Source organism: Mytilus galloprovincialis, chromosome 1 (assembly GCF_965363235.1).
Source record: "Mytilus galloprovincialis chromosome 1, xbMytGall1.hap1.1, whole genome shotgun sequence".
Lineage (NCBI taxonomy): Eukaryota > Metazoa > Mollusca > Bivalvia > Mytilida > Mytilidae > Mytilus > Mytilus galloprovincialis.
The window spans coordinates 23,567,860-23,595,126 of NC_134838.1; the positions used below are offsets into that span (position 1 = coordinate 23,567,860).

The 27,267-nt window shown below is 31.8% G+C and overlaps 1 protein-coding gene and 1 long non-coding RNA gene across 13 annotated transcripts in view; one reads left to right on the forward strand and one right to left on the reverse strand.

The window, feature by feature from the left end:
* The window catches only part of LOC143070043 (uncharacterized), a 76,775-nt gene that overhangs the window by 31,596 nt on the left and 17,912 nt on the right, over nucleotides 1-27,267 (forward strand). For 8 of the 11 annotated variants that reach the window (XM_076244702.1, XM_076244703.1, XM_076244704.1 and 5 more), the window contains 13 exons: nucleotides 9,545-9,673; nucleotides 12,038-12,139; nucleotides 13,000-13,042; nucleotides 15,166-15,241; nucleotides 15,897-15,941; nucleotides 16,979-17,167; nucleotides 17,966-18,053; nucleotides 20,409-20,561; nucleotides 21,263-21,360; nucleotides 21,931-22,109; nucleotides 23,575-23,777; nucleotides 25,816-26,025; nucleotides 26,713-26,778. In XM_076244702.1, coding sequence (XP_076100817.1) covers nucleotides 9,545-9,673; nucleotides 12,038-12,139; nucleotides 13,000-13,042; nucleotides 15,166-15,241; nucleotides 15,897-15,941; nucleotides 16,979-17,167; nucleotides 17,966-18,053; nucleotides 20,409-20,561; nucleotides 21,263-21,360; nucleotides 21,931-22,109; nucleotides 23,575-23,777; nucleotides 25,816-26,025; nucleotides 26,713-26,778 — 1,581 coding nt within the window. Of the gene's footprint in view, nucleotides 1-3,593; nucleotides 3,739-3,848; nucleotides 3,879-9,544; nucleotides 9,674-12,037; nucleotides 12,140-12,999; nucleotides 13,043-15,165; nucleotides 15,242-15,896; nucleotides 15,942-16,978; nucleotides 17,168-17,965; nucleotides 18,054-20,408; nucleotides 20,562-21,262; nucleotides 21,361-21,930; nucleotides 22,110-23,574; nucleotides 23,778-25,815; nucleotides 26,026-26,712; nucleotides 26,779-27,267 lie in introns of those variants that run through there. The other 3 variants (XM_076244709.1, XM_076244711.1, XM_076244708.1) reach the window with 3 other exon arrangements.
* LOC143070160 (uncharacterized) overlaps nucleotides 1-27,267 on the reverse strand; it is a 43,713-nt gene that overhangs the window by 14,775 nt on the left and 1,671 nt on the right. For both annotated transcript variants that reach the window (XR_012976522.1, XR_012976523.1), the window contains exon 2: nucleotides 215-320. This is a non-coding gene — a long non-coding RNA (uncharacterized LOC143070160). The remainder of the gene's footprint in view (nucleotides 1-214; nucleotides 321-27,267) is intronic.

Genomic DNA, 27,267 nt, shown 5'->3' on the forward strand with positions numbered 1-27,267 from the left:
CTGTAGATTTTTTTTGAAGATCGTGATGGCATATTTTTAGCATAGATCTGTAATATGTTTAAATAGATGACATATTGTTATTCTAAAGATATACATCAATTCATTTGAATGCCCATATAAAACATAATGTAAACATATCAAGGTAAAAAGTTAAGAAAATATAGTTTCCATACTTAAGAGGTTTATAATTATATTTTACATCATAAGTATATACCCTGAACCTGTTTTTCACTGGTTGACTTCCTCTTTAGATCTCTGATTGACAAGCATCTTGTCATCTTTCTGCCCTGAAGGATGACCATGTAGGAAGTCTAATTTACCTGTAAAGATTAAGTACAATACCTGTGGACAGTTAAGGTAGATTCATGGTATACCGCCATCTTGGATTGAACAATCACAGTAAAAAATCGGTCTAGTTATTTGCCAAAATCTGCAAATTTGAAGACAGATTTGCAATTTAAAGGTTATACTGTTTAATAATATAAAGAAAACTTGGCAATTTATTGTATAATCCCAAATATTTAAATAAATATCAATTTTCTTGCTTTTAAAATCATTTATTTCAAACGAGTCATTTAAGGGAAGATAACTCTTTTAGTACAAAAATTATACTGGACAGATAGGGAATTTTTTTCTTTTTACTTGTAGCAAGAAAACAAGTTCGGTGACACCATTTTTTCTTTTTATTTTCTTAAAACATATTACAAAACCTATCTTTTCACAATTTATTTCAAAATTCTATCTCATAGATTTTTTTTTATGCACACAAATGTGTTTTTCCATGAACAATCTAACCAAATTTAGGCACTTTTTAACGACTAATAGCTTGAAAAATAGCACGGTGACCCCTCCTTTTTATTATATTTTTGAAAAGAGCATATTAAAATCTTCATTCTGGCTAAAAATAAGAAAATTCTGTCTCAAAAAATATTTACTTATGATCTACCTTAAATCATTGGTGTATCAATTACATCAGTAAACATTACAATGTGTTGACAATTGATATGATACACTACACAAACTATCAATGCTCTTTATCTTGGGACTATTATCTAACCATAAAAATTGAGACGACAAGTTCCTTATTTCTTCACCTGTTTGTGAAATTTATAAAATTTGGAGAAGGATTGTACTTGAAAAAAAAAACAAATTGTGTACTCTGCTTAAATTGTATGTTCCTTTGATCAACATAACTTTATTCCAACTTTGGTGCTTAGTTATAAATGTACCTTCGTCCAAAACATGCATGAAATATTTGCCAATGGATGCTTAGCACCCAAAAATCAATCAATCAATCATACAACATTTTTAATTCTGCAAAAGTCATAAAAATCTTGCAGCTCTTCAATATTTTATTCCAAAATGGTTACACCCAAATGGTTCACTTGATAGATATATATGTAGTTATTGATCCACTCAGAAAGCATCTTTATAGTATAAGATTCTTTGTACATAGATTCTTATTTATAGTAGGGCAACATGACTTGCATCAATTCTGACAGAAAATACATATATTTAAGAGAGGGGCGTAAAATAAAAAACAGACACAAGAACAAATTCCTTAATGACTTGCTGAAAAATCCAAGGCTTCTGTACTGACAGAATGATGAAAATAATGGCAAAACATGTAAATCTTCACTATTTCTGCTTCTAATTCTTTTTAATTTAGCCTGACACATGAAAATGAAAGGAATGCCTTCACAAAAGTTGTTGTTAAACATCTTAACAAGTCATTGGCAAAATAAAATAATGACTGCGTTATTGTGACAATGTAACTCTTTCAATCATTATGGAGATGTGTAATTTAAAAATTGGATTCTTAGGATGTTAAGTCATATTTATCAACCTATCATAAGCTTGTGACGTTTGTATCCCTAAAACTTTGCAAGATTTAAAACTCTTATTTGAAGTACACTTTAAAATTAATCAGAGGTGGAATAGACATATTCATACAGGGTGAGACTGCCTTGGCAAGAAGAGGCTCGCTCCAGACATGCTTCAGTGATTCCCTATATAATCAACCAAATTTTCCCACAACAGAGGGGCCAGATTACCCCCCCTCCACCAAAAAAAAAAAAAATTAAAAATCTGCTTCTGAAAATGAACATAGTGTTGTCTTGTCATCCTTTGAATTATCTATATGTACTTTCTTTTTTTTTAAACCTTACAGATCAATTTGTCACAGTAAGTTGTGTAATCCAATATTTTGTATTTAAAAAATTCTATTATCTTTACATGTCCATCAAAACAAATATTTCTAAACTTATAACAGTATAAGGGTCAAGTATAAATTGTAAATACAATTTAAAGTCATAAGAAACGAGTGACTGGTGAAAAATAATGTTCATCCAATTCTTGAACCAATGCATGTATATATCATAGACTTATTCCTCTGTGCACGATTTTATCATTTTTTACACAAATATATCGTATAATCGTCAATTTTTTTTCTATCTGTCTGTTATGATTTAACAAATATGGCTACTCATTAAATGCCGTGTTTTGAAGTTTACCGATTGTCACCTTATAGTAAATAATCAACAAAAAGCATGGGTATTTAGCACGTGTTTAACATATACAATCAGGTAATTGTTTATTTTAATGACAGATTCATGCGTATTGCTATCACCGGATTTTTACGAGGAGGGTCACACTTAGGTTACTATGCATACGGAAAATATGTCGGCGAATTGCTTCCTGGCAGCAAGCAATTAAAAATAAGTAAACTTCTTCTAAATGTGGACATTTAAAGAATTTTCCTCAGAAAAAAGTATATGTACATAAGTTGTATAATGAAAACTATCCATTTAGTTTTAAAAAACATATGCATATTTTTTTTTAATTTGAGGTTTCATATGACTTTAAGAAAACTTAATCTTAATCATAAGAAAATGATAATGTTTCCTAAACCATAAAAAAAACAAATAAACTAGTGCCAATCGAGCTTCTAATGTTACATTGGTACCAAGTTGATCATGTTGATTAAAATCCAAACAGAAATGACCTCACACTATTTTTTTTGAAGAAAGTATATCTAGTTTACTTTTATCTGTTTATATGAAACAAGGATTTGTACAGTAAGACAATACAAATCCTTGTATAAAATAAGGAGACATCAGAGAGACATATAATACATGGTATAATGTCTCTAATGAAATATATATAGCTGTTTAGAAGAGTTTACTATTTCCATTTCATGAATGAACTGATCAATTGACCTGGGGTCATTTAACAAAAATAAAAATGTGTTAATTAAGTGTTAATTAACCATTTAAGCTCCAGCAGACCCTCCCCCTTTTTTTCACCTCTGTTACACACTACTTGTTGTGGAGCATTCAAAATTTAATGTCAATGCCAATAGATATGATTGATTATATTGAAGTTAAACAGTTAAAACAAATATAAGAAATTTAATATACAACTATCCTGATTTATTATTTGAATTTCTATATAATCTATAATTAATTATTTCCTATTCAAGAGGAACTATATTTATAATTAACTAAATTTTGTTAATGTATCAAAACGACAATAATTTACTTGTAACAAATTATATTATGGGTAACAGGGTTTTCATCCACCTGTTTGTTTACTTTACCTTGAGCGCCTAAAAATAGCTACTCGGGGAATTGTGGGAAGGAAGTGCGTGTGTGATATCATTTGTGTACTGGAGGCTTCCATGATTTTTTCGAACACGGAACATTGTGTGTATTTTCACTTTGTGTTACAGCTATATAGGTAATACATTAACATACTTATGTCCTAACTATTGTGTTAGTATCACAGGAAATCAGCATTTAACTCTTCCTTGACATGTCATTGCACTTGACCCAGTTTATCTGAAGAAATTTGAAAAGTGGGAAATGGCGGCAGAAAAGGTCAATTTTTACTCGTCTTTATTGCAGATAAACAAAACTAGAAGTGCCAAATGACCGCCCCTTTAAAGAATGAACTGAAAAAGCGTTAAAGATGTCCCATTTAGAATGAAATAATTGACAAATTATTTGCAATATATTCCCCCTTTTTTCTTATTTACGTATCCATGGCCATGCACATGTATAACAGGCACTTTTTCTATCCATTGAAGAGGGTCGTAAGGGTATACGTTAATGAAGAATAATCGTAGAAATTATTACCAATTAACGTTAACCTTAATTTTAACGTTAATTTTTGATGCATGACAATACATTATAGACGTCTAAGACGTCAAAATTTAAACATTGTTTGAGACGATTAAGAGCGCATTTGTTTCTAACCTAAACGATGTAAACGATTACGCGCGTAGTCGTTTAATCCATTTGTTTCTTACAGTTTTTGGTCAACGTTGACATCGTTCACATAAACGATGTACGCGCAAAATAGTCGCGTAGTCGTTGATCGTTTATCGTTGAGACGTGTAAACGATACATTTGTTTCTGCATCTGTCGTTTAAATAATTATGAGCACGTGTTGTTTTCATAAAGTCCTGGTTATTTATTTCCCGCACTTTTACCTGTTTGTTTACAGTGCATGAGTGTAATCTATTTCTGTCTGACTACGCGGGGTCGATAAAGTTTATTAAACGACGTATTTGTTTCTAGCAGCTTAACGTTTATTAAACGATAGTCATCGATGACAAAATTTCGGGTTAGAAACAAATGCACTCTAAGTCTTCATTAAGGCATTACCACCTTCATTGGAGGGTCGACTATCCATATGTAACTTTGTACCTGATGAATGAAGACATTGAAGTTGATGAAAGCAAATATAGGCTACCGAATGACTGTCTACAATAACTCTGTGAAACATCCTAAAAACATAAAATGTAGAGCTGTTGCCAGTGATATTGTTGTCTTTTTTCAAAACTACCTCTACCGTTTTTTATTGGGAAAAATGCATATTTTTTATTGAATTTGGGAAATTTATATATTTTATTTTAAACACATCTCCTATTTTTTTGCTGACCTTTACTGTCTTTTCTACACTGTTTTTTCATGTATATTTTGGTTGTCAGACATTTTTATCCTGAATTCGAAGTGAAAGGTACTTTTTGGAGAGGGGAAAGACTCAGAAACAATGATGGTACTTAATGCATTGAAAACTACATGTGTTACAAACACCATGACATGGATGATTCTGATCAGAAAACTGGATCTCAAAAGTGCTTTCTAATATCAAATTATAACATGAATACAATATTTACAAACATTACTACCAATGCCATCACTGTTTTGGGAAAATGTAAAACTTTTTGGGAGAAATTCAAAGCCATTTTTTTAAGTAATTGGGAATTTTCTCTAGGGGAAAAGGCAGAATTTCGGATGTAATTTGAGGCAAACAATATCACTGGTTGCTTACTCTTGGTCTTAGCTCTAGGGCTGCCACACATTTTCATGCTTATCTGCCGACATTTTCCTGTGATCAATTTTTTTTTTTTCTCTTTATTCTTAACAATTTCTGCTAAATCTTACGCATTTCTGCTTGAAAAGCAGAATTGTAGCTCAGTTGGTACCTTTCACCAGAAAAGATCATCAATTACACATGAACTTATACTGTAATTTACCAGTAAGAAAAAGGGGGCATGTACACAATGTAGCCTAGCTTGCACCTACATGTATCAGCATTTTCATGATCATCATTTTGCACGGTAGTCTAGAAATATTTTTTTTACCAATTTACTCAACATGTGTTGGAAGTGACAATGCCTACATTTTTGTCACATTGTGATGAAAGTCACATGACATATAACTACAGTACTGTACCATTGGAACTGGTGTATAAGCTGAGTTGGTAGAGTGGTTGCATGAATTCATTCATTTACATGTTCGAAAAAATCTGTATACATGTAACTGATTGACCCTAACCAGGTTTATGTCTGTGTCAGGAATGTGAAAAAGTCATGTTCCTTTCTGTTACTTCATCATTCATGTGCATGTCTTCTTTGCTTTTCTTTGCTGTCCAATGTTATCAAGCCACCTTTTTCATCGATCAATACTTTTCAGTTTTGAAATCTAAAAGGTTCTGTATCAAAAATACAGAAAAGATTGATAAAGAAGCAAGTACAAAAACTGCAAATATACATGTATTTCCTGAATCTGAGTACTCTCTTCCAAATAAATATTGTTCATAATCAGTTTTGTCAGCTGCTGTAGAAGAACTTGAAATATATAAAGGATCCAGCATTTAGTTGAGGATTATGTACCAGACAGTAAAACAAGTTTGTTGAGGCTACGAGTATGAGCTTATCCAGTAATGTGATTTTGACAATCTTTTTTTTGAAAAAGGGCACCAACTTTTAAGTTATCTCAAAATGACCAAAATAAGGTGAAAAAATTTCTGGATCCTTGGTTACATGAACAGCGTACCTTTGCCATATTCAGCCTTAACACTTTTAAACTTTTTATTAAGAAAATTTTGTGTGTCTGTTTATTTAATAGGTGTTATATGGAAAAGGGGAACTCAAGTTTTGGAATGGTACATGTACAGTACATGACATTTTTTGAATGGTATATGGTACTAATTCATTAGGCCACTTTTTTTTTATTTGTTGGTTTACGGATCCGCCGACCCTTTTTTTCACGATTTTAAAATAAAAATAAAAACGATTTTGAAGATTTTTTTTAATTCCGCCGACCCTTTTCTGTTTGAAGAAGTACAAATAAAAATAAAAAAGATCGGTCTTTCTTCTTCCAGTCGGAATACCCTCGGAGTGGATTCGAAAATCCTGTGCGGTTCCCTGTTCAGTCAACGTTTCATCATGATCTAATGTGGTGAAAAGGAACCAGTTGAAAGTCGGTTCCCTGTTCAGTCAATGTTTCATCATGATCTAATGCAGTGGAAAGGAACCAGTTGAAAATGGAGGACCAGATACGATTTTACAAATACTTACTTATACTTACTTAGATTTACACATTAATTGTTGGAGATTTTCGGTGTAAATCTAGCGGTTGAACAAAATGAACATCGCAGTCATGAATAATAAAAATGAAAATTATTTTTGAAATCGTTTGGGAATTTTGGTTTAAAAGGTCGGACCACTGCTAATTTGAACCCCTGTTTCAGACAATCAGTGAGGTTGACGGCGGGTCAACTTTGGTTCAAGTGTTGATCAGAAAGTCTGAAACCCGTCGAAAGGGGCTGTTTTTGTTCCATTACACATATGAGGTAATAGTCCAAATAATTATGACGTCTGGCAAGGCTTCTGGCATCCCAGATTTGTTTTTAAATAGCCTTGCCAGATGTCACTCAAAGGGGTATGACGTCCGTTCGCGCCCAATACACTTTCGCACCCTACACGTTCGCACCTCGCACGTTCGCACCCAAGGTCCGTTCGCACTCCGCACGTTCGCGCCCAATTTTTATTAAATTCCAGTTGAATAATTGGAAAATCATGATTGTTGTTTTAAATTGCTTTGATGTAAATACTGAATGTATTTAGCTTGGTATGAGTAAAACTTTGATTTTAAATGAAAAACAAGTCAATGAAACAAACTTATAGCAATACACTAACCAAAACATGATTAAGAGTTATTCAACACAAAATAAAACGTTGACAGAATCCCACTTTATTTAGAAAGGATTATTATTTTTTTTTTAACAATACACTATCCAAAACATAATTAAGATTTATTCAACACAAAAAAATGCTGTCTCACTTTATTTTGAACAAATATACTTATAAGAAAATTGGGCGTGAAATGTAGGGTGCGAACGGACTTTGGGGGCGAACATGTAGGGTGCGAAAGTGAAAGGGGGCGAACATGAGTGGGTGCGAACGTGAATGGGCGCGAACGGACCCGGATTCCTCAAAGGGAAGGATCTTTTAACTTGCTGCCAGGGATGGGTGTCTGATTAATTGGCCTTATTATATAAATACCTAAATACCATCCCACAGTACCCATTAAGATTTAATGGAACAGAGATGGGATATGGTGAACAAGATCCCAACACAAAATCAGAACATGTATAATTACTGTCATAGAATGCCTGACAATTAAAATCACTTCGACATTTATAAAAAGGGACAATCACAGGACACTTCAAGATATAAGCTAATACTTAGCAGTGTAAAATAGCATAAAAAGCATAAAAAGGACATGTTTTCATGTACCACATATGAAGGCATACGACATGCAGAGCGCATATGGTATTTCCTCAATAAGATTGTATTGTGTTATGAGGAATTTTGTCACTCCCTGATCTAAATTTGATAAATAAATACACAGAACAAAGAGAAATGCAATTGGAAAAAACACTTCCCTTTCATTAGGAACATATATATATATATTTGCTTTCATCAATCTACATTGACATTGGACTCCTTGTAACACATTAATTTAAATTAAAACACTTTTAACAGCAAGAATTAATACCAAATTATGAAACGATCTGCATACATGGTTAGTATAATACTATTATATAGAGTAATGTCATTGTTTGTTTCTCACTATTTTTGGTAAAAAATAAAACAGTATTAATTCCAATTTTTATTTTTTATTTTTTTTCGACCTCCTACCCTATATTTTTTCAATGTTTTTATTTTTATTTTTTTTTTCGACCTCCTACCCTTCCTTTTTTAAGAAGAATCCTGTAAACCAACTAATAAAAAAAAGTGGCCTTAGGCAGTTTTCATGCTAAATTTTTGCAGCCACAAGCTCCTATGATCATCTGTAGAATGATCATCTGTAGAATAAAGTTTCTACAGGTTCAATTGGATGATGGGCCTGTAGTAGAAATTCTTACAGGCCCCAAGGGTGACTGGGGTATAGAAATATGGTCTCTTGGTCTTCTTCCGACCGGCAGTAAAACGCTTGCCGAAGTGGGGCGTCCGTTTGGCTGTGCGGGATGTATCAAGTTCGCAGTCACGTCCGGTCAGAAGGGGGACGTTAAATCCGATGCCTCGTGTAAAGAGAGTGCCACGCTCTTTGCACGTTAAGAACCCTTGCAACAACTCATTGAGGGGTCTGTAGGTGGCCTGTTGCAAGGCAAAATTTCTGTCCCTATCCAATATATCCATATTTTCTAGTGGCAGTCCAAATTTCACCGACCATCATCCCAGATGGCCTTTATTGTGTCAACCTACCTATTGTATTTATTGTAAACTTGTTCTCGTCCTGAATATGCATGAAATATTTGCCACTGGACGTTAAGCAACCAACAATCAATCAATACAGGCTCAATGAAAATATGGCAAACCTAGGGTTGTACAGGCTTAGCAGGTTCAGGGACAATCTGACAATAGTTATTTTCTTTTGATTTGTCTAAAAAAATAGACTCCTTAGTGTGGGCGGTATGAGGCTGTAATTTCCTTTTTGTCTAAAAGAAATGCACTAGGATATTATATCTGTGTTCTCAGGTTAGCATGGAAGACTATTGGCTTTTGCTGAGAATTAATTTAAATCACATACATGTAGTATCATAGGTAATATAAATATGCAAGTCATGATGACTTGGCTTATTTCTTTATTTTATTTTCCATTCCAGCATTAAGAGATTATAATTATTTATTTTGAAAAGAATTGACAGATTTTGAAAAATTGACTTTAAAGTTGTCTGTATTTTGCAGGTAGAAGAGAAAAAAGAAGTCTGCCCTAAAACCACAAAACCACCATCAAAGGCCAAGCCAAGATCTGGCAAAATGGTGTTTTGTAAAATTCATCTTTTAGATGGACAGTTATATGAAACAGATGTTACAGTGAGTACTTGTAGCTAGCTTTGGTTTAAAGGATCAAAATGGAAAACTAACCATAGGAAAATATGTGTAGTGGTTTTATTATTGAAATATACTGTGGATTCATTTATCTTCGTTGATACCAATTTTCAAGGATTGAGGAAATTATATTTTCATGGATATTTCAAATTGGGGTTTAGTCAAAGTCTGCATACAATCCTGTAGCAAATTGGTAATGCTTTGAACATACAGATTGGTTGTTTATCTTTAAAGTCCATCTAAATCTATGGGAATTGGTATCACACAAGTAATGAATCCCCAGTATGTAAAAATTATTAGAACATATAAAATGATACATGTAGGTATGTACATATTCTGTTTAAGTATATCACACTACAGGTGGCAGTAATGAATCTCCAGTATGTAGAAATTATCGGAACATAAAAAATGAACATACATGTATGTACATTGTATATATTCAGAAAATTCTGTTTTAGCATATATCATCTCACTACAGGTGAAAGGTACATTTGAAGGACAGGTGTGACAGATTCAGTAGAAAGTTACAACTGCTCATTCTGAATTAATTTTTTTACACTGACTTTAATGCAGGATTTATGACTTATGAACGTGAGGTAGCATACCATAAATTTTGATGATTTTGCTGTACTGTACATATCTAGTCATATTTTAGCTAATGCAGTGCCTGAGATGAAAATGCCAAAATAAAAACACCAAAATATAACATTCATCAAAATTAAAAATTATCCTACTTTGTTGTATTTAAGATAATTTACAATGTTTTGACAGTCCAATGTTTATTATTTAAAGAATTTTGGTAGTACATATAGTATTTGAGGCTTTAGCCTGTCCTGTTCAAAATTATTATTACAGAATATTTGGTAGTGAAAAAGTTCTAAAATTTAGCACTTTAGCTGTTGAAAAAACATGTATAATTTCTTAAAAAATATGTAACATGTGTGATAGTTTGAAAAGAAAATGACAAAGTTTAAAAAAACACTATAACACACCCGCGAAATCGCGGGCATATACAGATTGTTAACTGTTGTAGGATGAATTTTTGTAAAAGATATTATGACTGGAGAATTTCATATAATGTATCAAAAGCCCTCTCCCTTTTTTCAAAAGTCTGTTATGTGTTTCCATTCTGTTAATTTCAATATTTTTTCGTGTTTCTGGGCTTATACCACAATTATTCTTCCCCTTTGCTACACCATTTTTGATAAAAGTCAAATTAAATTAAAAATTTGCACCGCTTCAAACATGAAATAAATGAAACTGCTTATAGACCATTATTATTCAAATAAATTGTGCTTCTATGACAATCCATCAGTGCTTTTCCTTTTGAGCTTATAGACCATTATTATTCTAATAACATGTGCTTCTATGACAATCCATCAGTGCTTTCCTTTTGAGAGCCCTGATAACATGCCAATGGTAAGATTTGAATCTCGTATAAATGACTAAGGCTCATTTGAGGGGTGGTCTGAGGGGTCCTGATCCCGAAATCCCGGGCTTAAAAACATGAAATCCCGAGGTGCGTATTTTAACGAAATTCATCCTGAAATTATCGTTCGTCCTTCCGTCTGTCCCGCTTCAGTTTAAAGTTTTTGTCGAGGTAGTTTTTAATGAAGTTGAAGTCCAACCAACTCAAACTTAGTAAATATGTTCCCTATGATGTGATCTTTCTAATCTTAATGCCAAATTAGAGATTTTACCCCATTTCACGGTCGACTAAGCATAGTATATAATAGTGCCGATGTGGTATCCGTATACTATGGACACATTCTTGTTTCCACTTGTTTTATTTATTTCAATATATATGCAACTGGTATGACCCCTAAGATAGTAAATATTTCAGAAAAAAGTAGACAGAATACAGAGAGTCTCTGTATATTATTATAGTACTATAATCGTAGTTTACAGGTAGATAAATGCGAAAACATAATTTTCTCTAAGGAGGTATAATAGTTATGGTTCTTGCGATCTAAAAACCATGATATGGAGAACGCTCTGATTGGCTTATTTATTTTTCATTTTTGTAATATATCATACGATTGGTTGTTCTTGTGCATGTTTAAAACCGGAAGTCTTATCTATGACTAAAAGTCAGTCTGATAATGGAAACAATATCCGGACACCTATTTTGTCGTTTTTCTCCCAAAATAACTCTATCTGAATAATCATAAGAATGGATGACAAATGCGACTATGCATGTTACCTAAAGAACACAGAGGCATGATGATTAATTTATTGTGGAAGGAAGAGAAGCGACACACAAAATGAGGTCTTCTCGTTTAATAGTATAGATTAGAAGTACAATATTTCTTATTTTCTAGATGTGAATGATATTTTTTTTCCTTTCAGAAAAATGCAACTGGCAAAGAATTGTTTGATAAAGTTTGTGCTTATTTAACACTACAAGAGAAAGATTATTTTGGTTTACAGTATCAGAATAACAATGTTAAAGTAAGTATGCAAGAGAACAAGTTTGTACTGAGATACATGAACTAGCCTGATGATATTAGAAGGAGAAAAACAATTTTTGAATGTTGTTTTTTTGGTATTTTTTTCATACATGCTAATCATGTAACTGAAACTGGCTTTGATTATTGTGTTTTCATTGCAAAACTTGTGAAGTAGCAGTGATACATAGTTTTGACCCATCTATCTGACAGTTGGTCAGTTTGTCTCTCCTTTCATCACAGTTTCTGGGTGATATAATGAGAGTTAGATCTCTACCCTTCATCTTATAGGTAAAGGAAAGGATTTTTACTTCATAAAGAAACTCTTAGAACCTTACATGAATGAATATTCACATGTAAACGAGGGAAAGATTCCTAATCATGATCATTATGAGATCACTACATTTATCTTCAATCATGATCATTATGAGATCACTACATTTATTCCTAATCATGCTCATTATGAGATCACTACATTTATCTTCAATCAAGATTAATGCAACAGAAAAGGGATTTCAGACAATGGTATTAACCTCAGAACATAACCTAGAATGTTTACCATACTTGAATATATGGAGTCATGGACATATCATTAAAGAAAGATCCCTAATTATTTTCATGTCAATATCATAGTTTTGTTTTGTGACACAGTTCTAATAAGTTAATTCAAGTTTATGTCATAGAGGTATAACATTCATCAGTTTATATTATTTGGAATAAAAACCAAAGTCAGTTAAAAAACTTAAGTCAACATAAGTTATATTTCATGCATAGGTGACTTGTTCTTTGTATATTGGAATGTCTTTAATGTATATGTATATACGGTAATAATATTTTTAATTGATAAAAAATATTTATTTTCAGTTCTGGTTGAATAATGAAAAGAAAATATTGAAACAAGTCAAGGGTAAGTTTAGAAAGTTATGATTTTTAAGATTCAGCATAGAATTAAGCTTAAGGAAATGTGGCTGTGGTAGTGAAGTACATCCTCATATTTCCATTAACTATTGCTACATGTAGCTTTAAACATTAGCTTATCTTGATCTTGAAGTTGATTATGTCATTTCAAATTCTCAAGGACAGAACTAAAAAGTGATATTTTAAGTATTTCTTATAAGTTAGATGAGTTCTTTTTGAAAGAGATGGATAAATAAAATGAGCCATCAATGACACAAAACCAACAACACCAGAAGATATTTTCCGATTTCTGATTTGCAAACCGTCTTCAACAAAACTTAGTAGAGAGGTTTTTTTATGAAAGTTCAAAAACTTCTGGCAATACTGTTCAACTTGTAAAACATTGCTTTATATAAATTGAGAGTTATTATTCTTGAAAAGAAAAAGAAAAGATTAAGTTTTATGCTCAGATTTGCTGTCCTGCAGTGTGTGTTATTTAAAATTTGACACCATGCTGATGTTGACCTATTTATTAACACATGACTTGCAGAATATCCAGTTGATCTGAACATTTGAATTTAGACTAGACTCAATGAAATGAAATGCCATCACAGTTAGAGTCCAGATTTAAATGAAATAGTCAATTAAAATACAATCTTCTTAGGAGATACAGTATTCTAATATTGAATGGTCTCCCATAGATTTATATAAAGATTTAAGATCACAGTATGATTTATACTGTTATTAGTGTATTAAAATCTGCCCTGGGTATCAGTTGTCAACAGTACATTATTTATGATTGCCTAACCTATTGTTTATAGTCTGGAATACAATCGTAAATGGTCATCCTTCAGTGATCACAGGTATTCATTCAAGCCAAGATTGTATTGACCTACACATAATGTCAATATTTACATTGTTTTAATGTATTTATAATATCTAGGTCATTTAATGGTATAATTGTCTCAGTTGTATTTGAAGTATTAATTGAGTAAACAGTTTGTTTTATTAGCTTGATGAAATAAAAAACCTTTATAAATATAAAATAAATGACCACAACACAAAAATTCTGTCAATTAAAATTAGGTGTTTATTATGATTGGATTATAAAGTTTTATTCCATCTAGAAATATGTACATTTCGTGTCAGTTGAATTTGATTGACTGCTGCAATGTCATTGGAATTCCAGAAAAAGTTTTAACAAGCCCAAATGAAATCCATGATAATTGGTATTGATTTGAAGGAATAATATTGACTGTTCAGAAGGTCACATTATAGTATTCCCTATTAGTAATTACCAATTATATTCTATATACAAAGGCTGAAATGGTGGTGTTATATTCTTATCTCTTTATTGAATGAACGATGTTCAACACTTGGAAACATTTCCCCTTGGTTGTCTGTTATCATCTTACTGTAATATACCGGTACTACATAAAGTTTACATCAGACCTACTTTGTCTTATATACAGTACATAAAATAGACATTATACCTTCTTTGTCTCAGGTGTTCTCGTATAAAAATACATGTGTAAAATAAGGTTAACGACATGTTAATTGTATGTATGACACTCGGTATCAAAACAAATAATAAAGTATGGTAGATAAAACTTGTAATGAAACAAGGCATAAAGTTTGACTATGTAAAATAGTTACGAATATGACAGAAAATATATGAATTAGGGGGAGAAATTATACAGATATTGATAATAAAAAGAAGAAAATTTTTCATCGAAATTAACCAGTCCTGGATAAATTAACTTAGGGTTTTCAAGTGAAATATAAAAAAGTTAAAAAGACGACAAGTTATATTACTATGTAGTTTGACTGGCTTAACTTTAAATTTGTTTGCTACTTAAAAGGTATCAACTGGATGGTCTTCCATATGTTTATTTCAACTTTAAAATTACTTGAACCAAGTGTTTTGAAGACTAATTTTTCTATGACTTCCTGCTATTAAACTTGAATTTATTACTTCCTTGTTCTTAAAACAGATTCTATGGCCTCCTCCTTACTTGTCTTTTCTCCTCAGCACTTTTGCAAATTTAAAGTGGACTCTTCATAATATATATTAATAGCTTCAAAGAAAAAGAAAATTGTAGTAAAGTACTAATATTATTGCACTTTTTACAGGCGGTACCAGTGTCTTTGACTTTTCAGTGAAGTTTTATCCCCCAGAACCCCTGGCTATGTTAGAGGACCTTTCTAGGTAAGATAATCTACATCAGCTTTAAAAAGAAACTTTATCATCTGCTAGAGAAGCATACATGAAAAGTGAATTAACATGCAGATGCCTTATTTCAGTTTTAAGAGCAGTTTGCTATAGAAATATTATGTAATATAAGTTTATGATTCATCTCACAAGTGCATCTCATTTGAATCCAATTATATAGCTGCTAATAGAATCATTATATTGTTTAAATGTAACTGATCACACATACACACAAAAAAGCCTAGGTAAAGAAAACTAGTGTAATTTTAATGATACAAAATTGAAAAATTTAAATGTGATTGGGTGGTGCATAATTTCACACTACAGCTGAATATTAGATTTACACATGACTACATATGTTTTACTTCAAACACCTACACAAATTTCAAAAGTACATTTGATATATTATGTATGAGAGAATATCACTAGAGGCATATTCACATTAAAGGATTGCATAAATCATACACATTTTTATGCAAACATGTTATAGAATTTGTTGTATGTTTACAGTGCAATTTTGATTTAACAATTTATATTTATATTTTTATTCTAGTTTTACATCATAAGTAGGTAAAATTTAGAAATAGTTTTAATGTTATATTACATTTACTATCATTTTTGACATTCCATAATTTTTTTTATAACGTTTCAGATTTCAACTTTGTTTACAAGTCAGATTTGACATCTTTAATGGAAAGTAAGTAGTTTTAACAATCTCCCAATATAGCATGCTTTATAGCCAATATATGGATGGTACACACATTTGCGTCAAACATGAATAGAATTCAATGAACCTTGAAAGAAGAAAAAAATAGAATAACGAGAAAAACAATATCAAGTGTTACTATAGACAAGTCAGGTAGTTTTAAGGATGTTTTGTTTCTTTTTCAACTACCAATGTTTTGAAAGACCACATTTTAACATCTTTTTGCTTAATGGCTAGTTTTATAGTTTTGAGGTTAAGACACCAAATAAGTTATTAACTAAAATTGTGAATGGAAATGGGGAATGTGTCAAAGAGACAACACCCGACCTAGAAAAGACAACAGCAGATGGTCACCAACAGGTCTTCAATGTAGCAAGAAATTCCTGCACCCGGAGGCGTCCTTCAGCTGGCCCTAAACAAATATATACTAGTTCAGTGATAATGAACGCCATACTTAACTCCAAATTGTACACAAGAAACTTAAATTAAAAATAATACAAGACTAACAAAGGTCAGAGGCTCCTGACATGGGTCAGGCGCAAAAATGCAGTGGGGTTAAACATGTTTATGAGATCTCAACCCTCCCCCTATACCTCTAGCCAATGTAGAAAAGTAAATGCATAACAATACGCACATTAAAATTCAGTTCAAGAGAAGTCTGAGTCTGATGTCAGAAGATGCATATCAACAATTTAGCATACTATATAGAAATAAGTAGATGTTCAATGAATGCCAATGAGACTTCTGTCCACAAAAATACAAATGATGTGGATGTATGCAACAATAAGTCACCACATAGCCTTCAAAAATAAACAAAACCCACTGTTGCACAATATAAAGAAAAAACAAAACCAAGAAATTTGCCAGGCAAAAAAAATCTGAGCAAGAAAAAATTGTAAAATTTGGATTGAAGATTTCATTCCACAAACTAGTCATTGATTTGCTTTGTCATAGATTATAAATTCAATATATTTTGTTTGCTGTTTATAGTAATGATAATTTTAATGATTAGAATCATATTTTATTAGATTACCATGTTCCTTTACCACCTTGGCTGTTGTTGGCTCTTACATGGTCCAGGCAGAGGTTGGTGACTATGACAACATTGATGAGTACGAGTTCGGTCCAGGAGATAGTTATTTAGATAAAATAGAATATGCACCAGACAAATCTCCAGAAATGAGATCCAAAGTTTACGAATTACACAAAACACATAAGTAAGTCAATATTACGAATTACACAAAACACATAAGTAAGTAGGTCAATACTGTATGTAAAAAAAAGTGTTTGTCTTTTGAATGGATCTGATCTGATCGGATGATTGAAGAAAGGGTGGGTTAAAAGGCAGTGAAGATAACTTAAATTAAAATTCGCGTAGATTTGTAACCTTATATAATTTGGTCTGTAAAAAAAGTCAAGAATGCTATTTTAAAATAATATGCAATAGAACACTTCTACCTAAAAGGTTTCTAATGTGTTTTCCAACAGCTTTAGCAACACTCAGAATTTTTTTCTTTTATCTTACTTTGATTTTGTCCATGTTGTCAGTGCCACACTTTATATTAATCTTGAAAATGGTTCATCACGACTTGGTCAATTCTTACACAGAAAATTATATTGTGTACCTACAATTTGATATTTTTAACTGGAGACATTTTGGGGTTTCTCATAACAAAACATTAACACAGCCACTTGAGCAATATTATTTTAAGATTGCAGAAGACTCACATATTTTTAAATTGACCACAACCTTTATCTTTTGTCATTGATTCAATCTTAAATTGTTTATAAATTCACACTATATGTGATAATTAACTTCAAGATTTGAAGTGGTTCAAATTTCTGAATTCAGAAATAAAAAATTAATAAATTTCATTAAACAAAAGATTAAACAAAATCTTAATTTCAACTTGTATTATTATTTCTGAAAAAAATAAGTTTAAATTAAAAAAAAAAAGGTAAGGAATTAAGAATATTATAACAACCAAATAATGTAATTTTTTTTGTTTTTTCAGAGGTTTAACACCAGAAGAAGCAGAATTGCAATATTTAGAAAATGCCAAAAAATTAGCTATGTATGGTGTTGATCTACATCAAGCTAGAGTAAGTTTTCATTTATAGAATAAAATTCTTTATACTTTGAGACATTCAAGAGAGTAATATTTTCTTAAATTGGTTTCCTCTTATTAAGTTTGCCTTAACCAAAGGTTATGTAACTTATATGTTGAATGCTTATTACAACCAAATCAGATTTGAATTTGGATAGCTTCATTTTCATCGTTATTGAGTTATGACCCTTTATAAATAAATAAAAAAAATGCTGAATAGTTGTTTACCAACTTTGCCACAACCATTTGTTCTGAAACATATTGTTTATTTTTACCAAACACAGATCATATCCAATTTAGGTGACATGGCTTACCTCTCTTCAATTACAAATGGAAAAATTGGTGAATTTTCCATTTCCGCTCTCTAACTTTCCTCCTTTAAACCGAATCTAATAAAACTTATGCACAATACTTATGACCACCTAACACAGCACAATACTTATGACCACCTAACACAGCACAATACTTATGACCACCTAACACAGCACAATACTTATGACCACCTAACACAGCACAATACTTATGACCACCTAACACAGCACAATACTTATGACCACCTAACACAGATCAATACTTATGACCACCTAACACAGCACAATACTTATGACCACCTAACACAGCACAATACTTATGACCACCTAACACAGATCAATACTTATGACCACCTAACACAGCACAATACTTATGACCACCTAACACAGATCAATACTTATGACCACCTAACACAGCACAATACTTATGACCACCTAACACAGCACAATACTTATGACCACCTAACACAGATCAATACTTATGACCACCTAACACAGATCAATACTTATGACCACCTAACACAGCACAATACTTATGACCACCTAACACAGATCAATACTTATGACCACCTAACACAGATCAATACTTATGACCACCTAACACAGCACAATACTTATGACCACCTAACACAGCACAATACTTATGACCACTTAACACAGCACAATACTTATGACCACCTAACACAGCACAATACTTATGACCACTTAACACAGCACAATACTTATGACCACCTAACACAGCACAATACTTATGACACAGCACAATACTTATGACCACCTAACACAGCACAATACTTATGACCACCTAACACAGCACAATACTTATGACCACCTAACACAGATCAATACTTATGACCACCTAACACAGCACAATACTTATGACCACCTAACACAGCACAATACTTATGACCACCTAACACAGCACAATACTTATGACCACCTAACACAGATCAATACTTATGACACAGCACAATACTTATGACCACCTAACACAGCACAATACTTATGACACAGCACAATACTTATGACCACCTAACACAGCACAATACTTATGACACAGCACAATACTTATGACCACCTAACACAGCACAATACTTATGACACAGCACAATACTTATGACCACCTAACACAGCACAATACTTATGACCACCTAACACAGCACAATACTTATGACCACCTAACACAGATCAATACTTATGACCACCTAACACAGCACAATACTTATGACCACCTAACACAGCACAATACTTATGACCACCTAACACAGATCAATACTTATGACCACCTAACACAGCACAATACTTATGACCACCTAACACAGCACAATACTTATGACCACCTAACACAGCACAATACTTATGACCACCTAACACAGCACAATACTTATGACCACCTAACACAGCACAATACTTATGACACAGCACAATACTTATGACCACCTAACACAGCACAATACTTATGACACAGCACAATACTTATGACCACCTAACACAGCACAATACTTATGACACAGCACAATACTTATGACCACCTAACACAGCACAATACTTATGACCACCTAACACAGATCAATACTTATGACCACCTAACACAGCACAATACTTATGACCACCTAACACAGATCAATACTTATGACCACCTAACACAGCACAATACTTATGACCACCTAACACAGCACAATACTTATGACCACCTAACACAGATCAATACTTATGACCACCTAACACAGATCAATACTTATGACCACCTAACACAGCACAATACTTATGACCACCTAACACAGATCAATACTTATGACCACCTAACACAGATCAAGTTAGAATTTGGATGGTGTCATATTCATAGGTTTATAAATGAAAATTGGTGTATTTTCCCCTTCTACAGTGTTTAACTATATACCCTTTGAAAACTGATTTAACATCGTGTTTCAAAATATTTGAAGGCCTTATTTAGATGATTTTCAGTTTTATCAATAAATGATTACCATAGATTATAAAGGTTAGTGTTTTTTAATAAATGCCAAATATTTCTTTTCCAGGATTCCACAGGAGTAAAGTTAATGTTAGGAGTTTGTGCCAGTGGTATACAAGTATATAAAGACAAATTAAGAATTAACAGATTCGTGTGGCCCGCCATTTTAAAACTTTCATACAAAAGGAATAACTTTTATGTAAAGAAAAGACCTACAGAGGTATGATAATGCATTATATATTTACACGATACTATGAGGGAAAAAAGGGGTAAGACTGTAAAGGGATATTCAAACTCGTACATTGAAAACAAACTGACAATGCCATGGCATAAAAAACAACAGTAAACAAGGCACATCTAAAAAACTAAAGACTTAGCAACATGAACATAAAAAAAAAAAAAGAGAGATTCATTAGAGGTTTTTACATAATTTGATGTTTGATACTATATAAAATATATAGATATATACTGCTGATGTTGGTTGAAAGTTAAATGTTGCCAAAAAAAATCATAGATCACTTTAGAAACTTCTTGGCAAGTTGGGAAACATTCTTTAAAAGTCTTAGTTTCAGAATTATGCCTTTACAACCTACTTTTATATGCATGAAATTTTTGCCACATGGATACAAATCAAACTGCAACAATCAATCTTAAGAAGCCAATATAACATAAATACTTTTTGGTCTTGTACAGGCATATTTACGCTTGTTTACAAATTTGTCTGCCATCACTTAATTCTATACAAGTTCCCTTAAAATATTGCATCACAATTTGAAACATTTTTCCCCATAATTTAAAAGTAATTGTTGAATGACATTAGTAAGTTATTTGTAGAAAATATAAGAATTATGAAGATTAAATCTTTATAACAAGAATGCTTATAAAAAAATGCATAAACATAATAAAACATATTTGTTTTAGAATGAAAAAGATGGTGAAACGATTGGTTTTAAATTAGAAAATCATAAAATGGCAAAAAGATTATGGAAAACCTGTGTAGAACACCATGCTTTCTTTAGGTAAGAATTAAAATTTATAATATATGAACAATTTTTTACTATAAAGAATATTAAAAGTAATTTATTGTGATATTAAAGCCTTTTGGGAAAAATTGAAAGTTGGTCTGAAACTAGATTAGCATCTTATCTATCTATGTCTCTTTCTAAAAAAGATTAAACCCATATCAGAGAACTCATTCTTTGTAGCTAAATTTCTGAAAATGGTTGTAGAACATGCATTTTTTACACATAACAAAAGTAACTTAACTTACATGGAAAGGAAAGGCAGGAATTTGAAGAGGATGTAGATTTCAAAATAGTAGATATTTCATTTTGTTGCACATGTATTTGTACGACCAAAACAATTGTACAATCTCTTTGTACTAAAAATTCTAACCGATAAAAGATCTTATTTTAATCAGATTTAAATTTCAGAAAGCCTATAAAGTAACATTTTTGTAAACTTGAAGTTTTTTTATCTTCTAATGTTTGAATTCAAGGATCCTTCATTCTTTGTTATTATATAGATTATGAAATTTGAATCTTATTAAATATGTTTTTAAATATGCTATATGTTCCCTTGTTTTTCAGATTACATCAATCAGATCCACCGAAAAGTTCAACATTTCCTAGATTTAACTCAAAGTTTAGATATTCTGGTAGAACACAAAAACAAGTCCGAGATGAAGTGGAAAAGATTGAAAACAAACCAAAATTCGATAGAACACACTTCAAATACAGCTCAATGCCACAAACAAACAACACAGAAGGTTAGTTACAACACAGAACACACTTCAAATACAGCTCAATGCCACAAACAAACAACACAGAAGGTTAATTACAACACAGAACACACTTCAAATACAGCTCAATGCCACAAACAAACAACACAGAAGGTTAGTTACAACACAGAACACACTTCAAATATAGCTCAATGCCACAAACAAACATCACAGAAGGTTAGTTACAACACAGAACACACTTCAAATACAGCTCAATGCCACAAACAACACAGAAGGTTAGTTACAACACAGAACACACTTCAAATACAGCTCAATGCCACAAACAAACAACACAGAAGGTTAGTTACAACACAGAACACACTTCAAATATAGCTCAATGCCTCAAACAAACAACACAGAAGGTTAGTTACAACACAGAACACACTTCAAATACAGCTCAATGCCACAAACAAACAACACAGAAGGTTAATTACAACACAGAACACACTTCAAATACAGCTCAATGCCTCAAACAAACATCACAGAACACACTTCAAATACAGCTCAATGCCACAAACAAACAACACAGAAGGTTAATTACAACACAGAACACACTTCAAATACAGCTCAATGCCTCAAACAAACATCACAGAACACACTTCAAATACAGCTCAATACCACAAACAACACCAAAGGTTAATTACAACACAGAACACACTTCAAATACAGCTCAATGCCTCAAACAAACATCACAGAACACACTTCAAATACAGCTCAATGCCACAAACAAACAACACAGAAGGTTAGTTACAACATAGAACACACTTCAAATACAGCTCAATGCCACAAACAACACAGAAGGTTAGTTACAACATAGAACACACTTCAAATATAGCTCAATGCCACAAACAAACATCACAGAACACACTTCAAATATAGCTCAATGCCACAAACAAACAAACACAGAAGGTTAGTTAAAACACCATCATGTTTTTGTAGACAGACTGCTGGGAAAGTTATGTGTCTTCCTGATGAATTCATATTAAGTTGTGCATATTTCTTTTACTGTAGGAAATTAAAATCTACAGGTCATTTGGTCACAGGGCAAGTTGTCTGCATTCATTGTTAAACTATACAAAAATCTTCTCCTCAAGCAATTAGAACCAAACTAACTTACATTCATCCGCTTGATATTTTGTTTAAATAATATTGTTTGGTGAATCTTAACAGGAAAACCGATCATAATGTCCTGTTTTTATCTGTTTCCCCGAAGTCAGAAGCAGGTCTTATAACTGCTTGACTGTCCGACTTTCTTCAAAGTTTTTCTGGCTTCTATGTAAGTACTTAGGATCTTGGTTATAAAACTTCTCAGCACTCAGTGTACAAATTTTCTGCTGGAAACACAAAAAGCACAGAACATTTCGGCAATTATGAATTCATTATGACTCAAATTGCAGTAAATAAAAATACCCTGCTATTCAGTAAACAAAATAAATATTGTATTTTTCACTAGGTTATAACCATGGTTACCCAGATGAGAAAGATAGAACAGATCAGAAAGGTGTGACAACACCCTCAACAGAGAGTGGACCTCCTCCCTATTTTACCGATAGCCAGGGGCCTGATGGATACAATACACTAGAATCCTCAGCCGACAAACCTAACTCACTGGGTAATATGTCAGAGGACAGAACAGACAGAACTCCAGGTCATGAGGTCAGTTACTGTAACATTATATATTAGATTTATTATGCAGAATACTATTATTTTCACTAGATTAGGAGTGGAATTGATTTATGTAATTACAGCTAATTTCCTAATGCTTGTAGAGTAAAACTTTGGTTGGCTTACTGTATAATTGTTTATTTGTAATTAAGGTAGCACAATACAAAGATTTGTTCACTTCCAATCAGACACATTTAAACTGATGTAATTCATTTCATCCTTCTTTATATTTTATAAATGAGGTACCAAAAGATAGAAGAAAGATTAATCTTTCAAATTGTGACAGTTTCATTATGACATAATTATTACGTAATCAATTGTTATGTAATTAGTTGCTATATTGTGATGTCCACACTTGAATGAATTTAGCTTCTTTGTTCTTCATAGCATCCCAAAATATTTTATAGATTCTTGTACAACACAGCTTGACCTCCAAAACTGTGTCTCAGATTTCCAAAAACATCAATAGAATAAATTTTATACCCAATTGAATTTAGTGGTCTCTTGTGAATTGATGTTGCAAACTTCATTGAAGATTTATGAGAGAATGAAATACAATAGGAAAAATCTGAGACACAGTTTTGGAGGTCAAGCTGTGTTGTACAAGAATCTATAAAATATTTTGGGATGCTATGAAGAACAAAGAAGCTAAATTCATTCAAGTGTGGACATCACAATATAGCAACTAATTACATAACAATAAATTATGTAATAATTATGTCATAATGAAATTATCACAATTTGAAAGATTAATCATTCTTTTTTCTTTTGGTACCTCTATTTATAAAATTCAAAGAAGGATGAGTGGAATTACATCAGTTTAAAGATGTCTGATTGGGGATGAAAAATCTTTGTATTGTGCTACCTTAAGATTGACATCTCCAAACAATATATATGACATAGTTAAACCTGTATACTGTAAATTCAAAAATTATTTCAAGGTTTTTATTATTGCGAAAAATGCGACTGCGTAGTAAACGCAATAATTTAAACCCGCATTTTGAAATATTTTATATGAATTTAACAGGATTTTTCTGAAAATCGCATTTAAGTCTAAAATGACAGAATCGCAATAATAAATGCACGCAATAATTTCTGAATTTACAGTATATCATATTTAAATTCAGTTGGACATTTTCTCAATATAATTGTACAATATACAAACAAAGCAAGCAAGCTAACCTAAGTCTTCATCTACATGCTATAGGAAATTAGCTGTCAGAGATTTGGTGACTTTATACAGTGAATTATTGTTTTAGAGCATACATTTATTAACAAACAATACACAGACACATAACATAGCATAGCAAAATCTTTACTTATGGCAAAGAAATATTAAATTCCCTATTAAAGAAAAATTCTTGTAACAACAAAATTGATTTTAGCTGATTGTTTTTTTTTTATTTTAAATTGTTTTGTAATTTCACCCCTGGACCTTTAACAAATAGCTTACTTCATGGTATGGGCACTTATAGTTTTTCTTGTATTTTAATCTTTCATGGATACATATAGTTGTCAAATAAACAATCTTACTTCTCTCCAAGGGAAGTAACTTTTGCCAAAAAACATAAATATAGAAATCAAGATTCTGCAACTGTTTAAGTTTAAAGATTCATGGGTTCTTTAAATGATTTTTAAACATATTAAATTAAATGATTTCATTTGATAGTAGCAGAATCTAAAACCCAATTTTAAGTAAGATTATATTAAGGGGACAAAGTATTGACGTGATTTTGTTGACCAATATAACTACAACAAAAATAAAAGTTTCAAAATATACTTAATAGTTGAAAAAATAATCCAAATTTAAATTGTCCTGAATATTTGAAACTTGGATCCTTGGATCTTTCCTTGTATAAGTAAAACAAGAAAATGAGAAGATCTAGAAAATAAATTAATTTACAGTATTTTTTCTGGGTTTTTACTTGTCTATCTATCAAATAAACAGTTAAACATACAAAACTAAAAGACAGTCTAGAATGGTCTAATGCGCAGTGTGAATACATTATATGGAATTTGCGTATTTTAGGATGCAACACAAGATTGGTCACCAGGAGCTGGTGATGCAGCCACTTTAGAAGCTCAAAGAAGAGGGAAAAAGTCAAAAGAAGATAAAGAAAGAGAAAAGAGGGAAAAGGAAGAAGAAAAGAGAAGGAAAAAGGAAGAGGAGAAGGAAAGAAAGCGATTAGAAAAAGAAAGAAAACAAGGAAAAGGTGCTGAAGACAGAACAGATAAAATGGTAAGGTTTGATCAGCTGTCCTATTTTCATGAACTATATAAATAGTATGGTCTATAATTCAAATAGTTATGAATATATATAACACATTCTTTTTGCCAAGATGATGGTGACATAGTTTTATGATGCCAGACCTTTCTAATAAATTGTTGTGTGTGTAAATTTCAAGATATTTAAAAACACAAATAACATCTGAAGTATAAATAATTACAGGCCAATGTTACATCTGTATTCCTCACCATCACCAAACCTGGTCTGCAAGATGAAGTGATAGAAAAAAATAGCATATGAAAATAGGAATATGTGGTAAGATTGCCAATGGATACATCTCAACCAGAAACTATATGATTTACTAGTTAGCAACTGCCACTGATCAGCATTTAAAGATAAGAAATACCCATACAGCATAGAAAACTATAACAAACCCGAAGTTATAAATGTAAAACAATGTAGATGTGAAAACTAACAGCCTGATTTATTTACAAAACAAAAAACATCTATGAAATACATCAACACATAAAAATTGCTGATTAAAGGCTCCTGACTTTGAACAGACATGTACAGGCACCAAACTCTCTGCGAACCTTTGACAGTGGTGTAAACAGCACAACAATAGAACAAAGTATCAAAATTTGCATATTATTATAGATTTAAGATTTCTAACGATACTGATGATACAATTTGTTTCAGGGTGATGAATCAGCAACATTAGGTTTGAATGGTGAACATCACCCAGGATCTGCTGGTCTCGATTCTGTAAGTGCTTTAAACAAGATTTTATTGAAGGTGAAATCTGTAAGGCTCTTCAAATTCTTAGTTTGGTTCGTTTATTTTTTAAATGTTTGACAATCTATTAAGGGATTTTTCTCAGCAATTGTTTATGATTTAATATCAATTTATTAAATACACAGCTTCCTTCGTTTTTATATTGCTGTTTTAAGGAAAGTCTTTGAAGCTGACCCAAATCATTAAAAAGTGAGAATTTGAATTTTTGATAAATATTCTAAAATTAGACAAGTTCAAAATTACAAGTTACAGTGATAAAATCTGTAAAGAGAATTAAATACACACAACTGTATTTTTAGGCTAGTTGCATGAGAAGAAACTGACTCTCTTGTGTGAGCAATATAAGTTTCTGTCTGATAAATAGGAAAGGCATAGATTGAATATACTGGCTAGTAATATCCTGAATAAAAGGATTTCAGAATTTGAGATTACATTCATTAAACCAGTGTCAGATATTCT